The following is an 8,832-nucleotide window of genomic DNA, read 5'->3' on the forward strand; positions in this document are numbered from 1 at the left end:
TGCCTGTTTTTTGCCACTGGCACATCCTAAAACTGTTGAGATTTAGTTTCAAAGTATAGCAGCCGCTGTCCTCATCCATAAAGTTTACTCTGCTGGCTGGCATGGCTAAAAGAAAAAAAAAAATCTTGATTATAGCAAGTCACTACTGAGAAAATCCCATCCAACAGTTACACACAATATGAGCGTACCTGCATTTTGGACTAATTTTGCTCTTTAAATATGAATCTGTGGGAAATAAGACATTCTGACATAATCATCTCAAAAAGCAAAATGAATGAACATATTGTAGCTACATCGATAAGGTACTGCAGTAAATGGTGTTTTTCTTATTGTGAAAAGAAGCACAAGAAAATGTCATTTCACTGAGCTGAGATTTTATTTAATTTCATGCTTTTGTCTGTATAAAATCACACATATTCAATTCACATTTATATTTAATGAATACAATTTTGAACTTCTGGGCCTCTTTACAACTCGTGACTCCAGGAGACACCTCAGCTGGTTCACCTCATGAGTCAGAGCTTAGCTGGATATCTCAAGGTGATTGGGTCTTTCTTATCGAGGGCCTTCAGCTTTCAGAGCTGGCGCTTTGAGGAGACAGACATTTACATTTAAAAGTGTGAACTGCGTCCCTCCTCATTCTCATGCAGATTACTTTTAATTAATGTGCGTCATTTTTATCAAGTCGAAAGGAGCAAGATGAGAAAAAAAAAAAGACAGTGTAAAAGATGTGCGATTTGTCATTACAGTGTTTATTATTCATTGGCCTGTCAGCACAATTTGAGGTTCAATTACACAAAAAGTCCCTGTTGATGTAAGGTGATCCGTACAGTAGAAAGAAACGAAGCAAAGACGATGTTTGTACTGAACACGCTCTGATCTCAAAGTGGAAGAAATGTTCCGGACATATCACAGTGGCACACAAACAAGATTGCTCGACTTAACGACCGCCGCAAATTTATGTTTTGCAGTAAAGCCGAATAATCCGAACAGCAAATAACTGTGCTGTTGCTGTGGGAGGGGGAGAAATCTATTTTATGCACAACTGGGCAAACGCATTTAATGGCAGCACTCGATGTCAGATACGTCCACAGATCTGCTTTGTCAGGAAGGATTGTGGTAAAAAAATTTACAGTGCTTTTGTCTTTAATGAAATCCCAGCGCTTTGTGATTACTCACAAAGTTTTGTAAGACGTCAACCGAGCTGCAGCATTCACATTCAGCACACGAGTTCATTAACTGAATATATATATTAAAAAAAAAAAAAAAAAAGGCGATCAAGTTCAGAAGGATCAAAAGCCAGCCGAGACAGCTGTATAACACAGGCAATGAAGAAACTAATAACTCATGATTTAATAAATATCATTTTAAATTAAATTCCAGATGTCCTGGGGGGCATCTCAGCCAATTTTAACACCATAAATTAATACAGACCTTCTATTAACAGAAGGCAAAGAACACGTGGATAACTCAACCCGCAGAGAAATAAGTCTTCTAAAAACGTTACACTGACTGAAGCGTACAGTTGATCAAGGCAATATATCAAAACCTTAATGGCTCATAGCAGCTATAACAATCAGTCTTTGAAACCGTGCCCTGTATTGATCAAGACACACACAAAAAAAAAAGGAAGGCAAAAATTGTTCTTTTCATTTCAGACGAGCAAATACTCAGGCAGATGGTATTCTTTTTATCAACGCGCATGCTTTCATGTAACAACAACCTAAAAAAAAAAAATACATAAAGTGCGACGAAAGTCAAAAGCTCATGAGCACGTCTCGCTCCTGCATGCTGGTGTAGAACGGCTTCCCGAACACGAACGAGTGAAGCCCCGCCCTCAGCTTCTCGGCGAAGGCCATGATGATGTTCAGGTCTCCCTCCATCGTCAGATTCAGGTCGTTCTTCAGGTTGCGCAACGATCGAAATGGCTTCTTCCCTTTTTGCCTGCGGAGAGAGGCGTGGAGATATTGTACTATAGCGCGACTGTTAACAACCTATAAAGCTCAGGGTCAGAGGACTTGCATTAGCATCTCGTCGGGTTGCAGCTGTGCACAGGAACGCCACGCCACCATGAATTATGTATGCTGCTCCAAGGCGGCAACTGAGCATAAACAATCTTGTCAAGGCACCTGTAAAATAGCGTGCCCTTAGACCTCAGGCTGTTGGCAGCGCCATAAACAAGACTGCCTTTATGCTTTCACACGGGCGCACAAATAATGGTTTTGCTTGTGTAGTTAGTGTTGTCTCTGGAGTGAGATATGTTCTGGCATATATTATACATGGGAACAAATGGCGTTGAAAGTAATTCATTTGGAACAGGAGAGGGGAGAAAGAAAAAAAAACAAAAATCAAAGTCGTGATTTGTAGAAATGACAAGGCGGGAAGGTCGGTGCTCTGTTGTGAAGCGCAGAAGGAGATGAGTCAAGCCCAGATGGAGCGACGACCAGGTCGCCACAGGAAGGGTGAAAAAAAAAACTCAGTGAGGCTGAAGACGTGGTGGACTGCAGCGTCTCACATGAATTAAAGGGGCTTAAGTAGGTGCTTCTGGAGCCAAGCCAGAAGGTGGTTACTGTAACCCTGATGGGACTGGACCGTGACTCGAGTTGTAATAATGTCTGGTCGTGTTCCTGTAAAGAAACCGAAAAAGCTCCCCACAGAGGAGGCTAATTCAACAGATAGAGTAGAGAGTGAAGCTCCAGGACTGGTTTCTAACATGTACGACTTAAAAGGAAGGCGCATTAATGCAAAGCGTGGAGGAATAAGCCACTAGGTCACCTTGCAACCTGGCATAGTCTCATCTCTGTGCCTGAGGGGGGGATGGAGAAATGAGGATTTCTTGTCAGTGATCAAATGGCAATCATAAAAACATCATTTAGTGTTCTGATGATGATGGGGATGAAAACGTCATTTCTGCCGCCGCCCCAGAGCCTCTCAGAAGTTCACTGGAAAGGCTGGGACTTGCGCTGTGCATCATTTTTTTTCGCTCGAGACATTATTCTTGTGCGATGCAGATGGGGAAGCTGTCATTCTGTGATAATGCAGAAGATTCATCACCCTGTGCAGCCACACATCCAGCCCCTTCTTCCCAGTTTCTTCCAATCATCACGCACAATATACGAGGGGAAATTGTTTTCCTTCTTGATTAATTAGCAATCTTTTTTAAGCATTGTTCTAAACAGAGAGCAGCCAATTTGAACATGTGAAAAGCTGAATAAAAGCAAGTGTTCAGCATTTTTGCTCTGCACACACATCTCTAGTGCAAAAACTAAGAAGTGGTACACAACAGAAGTACACGCCGATGCAACATCACTGAAATGTCAAATGATTCAAACTTGTATGACCTCCCTCTATTATTTCTAAGTTCACGATTTTAGCATTTAGTCTCATGAACAAGCTAAATCAATACTTTAGAAAGACTGCAATGAAAATACAGGCCCCACAGTAAAGACTTCAGTCAGATGAGACCGAACAAACATTCGTCCTCAAATCTATTCATTAAAGAAAAGGCAAAATTCGTCACTCAAATAACTAGAAACTGAAAAAAGTAATAATAAATAAAAATTTGCTAAATTATAATTTAGTGAAATAAGATATTGCTTTTGAATTGTGGTTGAAAAGAATAATTACAAAAAAAAAAAAAAAACTGTCCTGGACAAATAGGAGCACTTTGCTGATGAGCAGTGGGCCAAAATCTAAATATCAAAAGTCAAAGTCTGATTGAGAGTTACAGAAAACACTTGATTGCAGTGATTGGCTCAAAGGGTTGTTCAACAAAATATTAGTTTGCGGGTCCCATCACGCTTGTTTGCTTTGTTTTGTTTTGTTTTTTAATATTTCTGTTGAACCACAATTCAAAATCAATTCATTTCATTCATTTTTATTTATTATTACTTTTGTCAATTTCAGCTTATTTCAGTGACAGCTGTTTTTTTTCCCTTCTTCAATGGGAGGGTGTGAATAGATTTGAGGATGACTGTACATTTGTTTGGCTCAGATGAGTCCAGCATGCTTGGCATGAACCCAGGCAGGACTACTACAGTGAATGCACAGTCCTGACAGTGAAGCACAGAGGAGGGAATGTGATGATATGAGGCTGCGTGAGTGCAAAAGGTGTTGGGGAGATGACAGTTACAGATGGTACAATGTATGTGTGTGGATATGCTAAAATACTGGCTGCTGAGATGACAGAAGCTTGGCAGAAAATTGCAGCATGATAATGATCCAAAGCACACAGCCAGGGATTTTAAAGAAGAAAAAATGGAAAACAACAAATTGACCACATGCATCCTCGAACTGTTACTTTATTCAAGATCAAATAATCTATTGTTTAGCCTGGAGGCAGTGCAAATTGTTGAGAATTGCTGCACTTGTGAATCATTTAAGATTTTGGTGATATCCCTCAGGGGTGTACTCATGTCTGTTGTGTACTGTTTATGTGTGCAGATGACATCATATTTTTTCCACTTGCTGTTTTTTTTTTTTCCACTTTCTTATCATGTGGTAGTGTTTAGGAAAGCCTTAATATTTATCTGCAGTAGTGTGAATGGTGTTACACTGTCAGTGTTAATAAACGTGTAGTTTATTAATTCTTATTTTTCACAACTTCACAGTTTCACACATTATATCCAACGGCGTTAATGTTCCCAAACCTAAGTCCTTTTTTTCCAGTAAAACTATTAACTTGTAAATCCATTTTGCTGGAGCTTAATTCAAGGACAGACCTTTTGTGCTCTCTATCACATACATATACATTAAGTGACGATGTGTCCTTTTGAAGGGCAAAAACGAAGGAGATTCATTCAAATACCTCGCTAGAGCCAAACCTTTTTATAACTAGGCATAAAAAAAAGTTCTAATTCACCTCTGTCTGTGTTTAAAATGTTCAAAATCACCTAAAGCAGCTCATGAGTTTTGCAAGTGACAACATGGTACGACACAAAACTGAAAGCTTCCTGCCAACTATGCTATAATTCTATAATCCTGGGCCTTACTAGATAGGACAGATAGTCACGACTTTAACATGTTTTAGAAGTTAGGGAAAAGTCATCTTGCAAAGTCCTTTTTATTTACCAGCATGTATTATCCCCTGTAAGGCAGAAGATGTATACCAGTTGCTACTGCTACACCAACAATATGCAGATGAGTTTGTGCAGTCATCAGTAATGCCAACTGCAGCAACGTTTGCACTCTCAGCTTATGAGCAGCATGAGTGAACATAATGCATATTAGGAAGCGTCTGCTGCCCTCCAAAACCAGCCTTTAGAAAACAGCTCTATAGATTTCTCAAAGAATGGAACAGTCAGACTCGTCTGCTTGTTCAGACCGATGTGAAGAATGACTCATATGATCAGAGTTTCCCCCCCTCCAGCTCAGCACAGCGCCTGTGTTCTGTGCACTATTTCTCCTTCAAGAAGCAAACCTGCGTGATCCCCTGACCTTATGTTCCACTCTGTGTGTTTCTTGACATACTGCTCTTCATCTTGATTTAAGTGTCTGCTTACATCTCCAGTCAGCTGTATCCGACTTGTCTATACTCCTCTGCAACTCAATCTAACTTCACTAGTAAAGGGACGCTTCTCCTCCGATGTTGTTTTGGTTTAGAAGTCGGCTCACCCTGCATCTCTTCTCCTCTACTGTCCATCTACATAGTTGTGTTTCAGCTGGGTCCAAACCGAGAACAACCAGATGTTTCTCAAATCCCCAAATCACCCCCCTGTTTGGTAATTTGTCCCTCAGAGCTCGCCGTACTCTGGCCCCTGCACAGCAAAACCCCGGGGGCGACATCAACAGATGCAAAAAACATTGGCATGACTATTTTGAATACAACGCTTTAGGGGGTCCGCCGGTGACGCTGCGATCAAAGAAAGGTCAGCAGCCACAGTGCAAAGTCAGAGCAACAAAAAAAAAAAAACAATGAAAGAAAAACAAGTGCATCAGCAGCTCTGCTATTTAGATTTTGTTGACTCTTTCTGTGACTGTCGTGGCCTGCTGTCACAAATTAATCCCTTTTGTGATTTGGATTACGGTCGTATTAGTGAAAAGCTCTTACGTTTCGTCCTCGATGTACTTGAGCAGCGTGAGGGCCTTCCTGTGGAGCAGCAGCAGGAACTGGGCCAGATAGGTGCTCCGCAGGGACAGGCCCGGCTTCAGCATGAACACCTGGGTACGACACAGGATGTCAATTAGTAGTCCGGGCGGCGGCTGTGCTGGAGAAATGGTGGAATAACACTCCCCCTTCTCTGTGTTAACCTTGAGAAAGACACTTGTAAGTGCAACTCTGGGACAACTTTCATGGGAACAAGTGGTAGGTTGTGACCACCGGGTTAGAAGTTCTATTGTTCTGTAGGTGTTGGCTCTCGAGATTATATCTGTCATGTGGGAGGGCAGAGTTCTAGAGTTTGTTGCGTAGCCGGATGTGTTCAGAAGCAGGTTCTGACTGTATTTAAAAGAAAAAATCAAACACATACATACATACATACCAACATAAACACAGGTGACTAACAGAACAGGCAAGACAAGTCCTCTTTTAAAACATGTTCTCGTCTCTGTAAATGTGCTGCAGTATCAACTAACTTGTTGAGAGGTAACCATCTGAACCCCAAACAGTTTCTGGGTGTTTTTTTTGCCCCTATTGCATATTTACTCACTGTGGTATTTTCTACTGCAATATAAAGTCATGCACAAGCATGGCTAGAAGTAAAGACAAACTCAAAAATGTCTTTTGGGCAGAACAACACAGTTATAATGTCATAAATCATTAAAAAAGGAAAGCTGAATTTCTTTGTGAGCTGCAAGGTGGAGCGGTGGTTAGCACCCTTGCCTCGCAGCAAGAAGGTCACTGGTTCGCATCCCAGTGAGGACACCCGGATCTTTCTGCGTGGAGTTTACATGTTCTCCCTGTGCAGTGTGGGTTCTCTCCAGGTTCTCCAGCTTCCTCCCACACAGTCCAAAAACATGTTGAGGTTAATTGGTGATTCTAAATTGTCCGTAGGTGTGAATGTGAGTGTGCTTGATTATCTGTCTCTAAGTGTAGCCCTGTGATAGACTGGTGACCTGTCCAGGGTGTCTCCTGCCTTCACCCTGAGTCAGCTGGGATAGACTCCAGCCCCCTAGTGAGGATTAAGCGGTGTATAGATGATGGATGGATGGAATTTCTTTGTTTTTTTAATTGAGAGCATGTACAACCAAGTGTCCACAGGTGTTACAAACACAGTGGGAAAAACGGGTTTCTACATATTATAGATACTTTACTATTCACGTTTTTAATCTCTACAAACCAGATGCTGTTTCCACGATGCTGCACTTAAACTCTAGAAAGATACCAGATTATCATGTTGAATATGTCTTCCAACAAATTGCCGACAACCTGCTCTGCTGTATACCATGTGTGAGCCATGTTGTATTTATTTTGTCAATCAAGTATGTTTGATTCTGCTTAGTTTCCCTCCTTGTCACTTATTTGCTCTGTGTAAACACAGCCTGCAGTTCAGCTGAAGATTCACAGAATTGTTGTGTCGCATGAGCATTGGTCACAGCTGAGTCAATCATTACTCATCAGATGTGCCAAAAATTGCAGCATTTCACTTTTACAGCATCTGTTTGTCGCAAAGAGCGCATCGGTGGCATATTTGTTGAAGTGATTTTCATTAAATATCAGAATTTTAAGCTTAAATTTGCTTGATTGTCTTGACAGAACAAAGCGTCACACATGATTCATTCAAGAAGCATCCGGAGTTTAAAAAATGTGGTGACTTTAATTGTTTTACAGGTTCTGGCTCTGATAAAAGATGTAATTTCTGCATTTTTTTTAAAAAAAGATAAAAATCCTTTCAAACCTACAGGCAGGATTCAACTGGATCTCTTCTATTTATATAATTTTGAGGCTTGTGCAGAAAAAAAACAAACAGATTCCTGAACAATTCTATAGTGACTCAAACTGATTTAAAGTGACTGTTCTGCGCTCATTTGTTTCTATTTACGGAATCTGTTTCTAAAAAAACACACAATTATTCCAGGTGGGAACCTATTACAAACCTCCCACCTAACAGTCAGAGAGGAACTCTCAGCAATTTCCATTTGCCTACCTGACAACTGACCGTGAGCCAAAACCACAGATGACGCATGCCTCCAGAGATGCTTGATTTATTTCAGCAGTAATTGGAATAATATTGCAGCCCGGTGATTCATTCGGCTCAAGGTTCAGTTATGACGTTAGGAGCGTCGCTTTATCTTGTTTTGTTTGTTTTTTCCGTATTTTTCATTCATCTATTTATTTGTATTTTTCCTCTAAATGAAGATAATGAGAATGGATGTGTCTTATTTCTTATGTTGCTATTTTTGTCAACACATTACGGGGTTTTCCTCTTTTGACTCTGTTGGGATTTCATGGAAACAATAAAGAATAATATTCTTACCTCATCTATAAAGGACTTGACCAAAGTGTCTGTATGCATGACATCTTGGAATACATTGCTGGAAAAAAAAAAAAAAGGCATAGCGGGGAATGATATTAGCATTTTTGATTTATAACCATGTTTGTCACATAGAAATACAGCCTGCTGCGTGTGCATGGCTTACAGGTCAGGTGTGAAGGTTTCATCCGTGTGAATGACTGTGTCTGGAGGAATGTCCTCCTCGCTGTCGGTCTTCCACAGCGCGCTCAGCTCGGATCGCATGTAGCGCCGCTGGTTGTACGTGTGCTCGTGGCACGGAGGCATCTGCTTGACTGTGTTGATGTCGACGTCGATGTGCGTGGTCGGGTACGGCGAGTAAAGCACCTGGCGGAAGGGGAGGACGAAGCTGCCTGTGGAGTCCTGGAAATGACAAAAAAAA

The 8,832-nt window shown here is 41.1% G+C and overlaps 1 protein-coding gene across 1 annotated transcript in view; it reads right to left on the minus strand.

Annotated features, from left to right (window-relative positions):
• Nucleotides 1–357: 357 nt before the first annotated feature.
• c9orf72 (C9orf72-SMCR8 complex subunit) overlaps nucleotides 358–8,832 on the minus strand; it is an 18,689-nt gene continuing 10,214 nt past the window's right edge. Inside the window, exons 7-10 of the mRNA XM_008277256.1 lie at nucleotides 8,578–8,813; nucleotides 8,415–8,472; nucleotides 6,050–6,159; nucleotides 358–1,944 (exon numbers count right to left, since the gene is read on the minus strand). Coding sequence (XP_008275478.1) covers nucleotides 1,758–1,944; nucleotides 6,050–6,159; nucleotides 8,415–8,472; nucleotides 8,578–8,813 — 591 coding nt within the window. The 3' untranslated portion in view covers nucleotides 358–1,757. The remainder of the gene's footprint in view (nucleotides 1,945–6,049; nucleotides 6,160–8,414; nucleotides 8,473–8,577; nucleotides 8,814–8,832) is intronic.

The sequence above is a fragment of the Stegastes partitus genome, unplaced genomic scaffold, assembly GCF_000690725.1.
Source record: "Stegastes partitus isolate 25-593 unplaced genomic scaffold, Stegastes_partitus-1.0.2 Scaffold93, whole genome shotgun sequence".
NCBI lineage: Eukaryota > Metazoa > Chordata > Actinopteri > Pomacentridae > Stegastes > Stegastes partitus.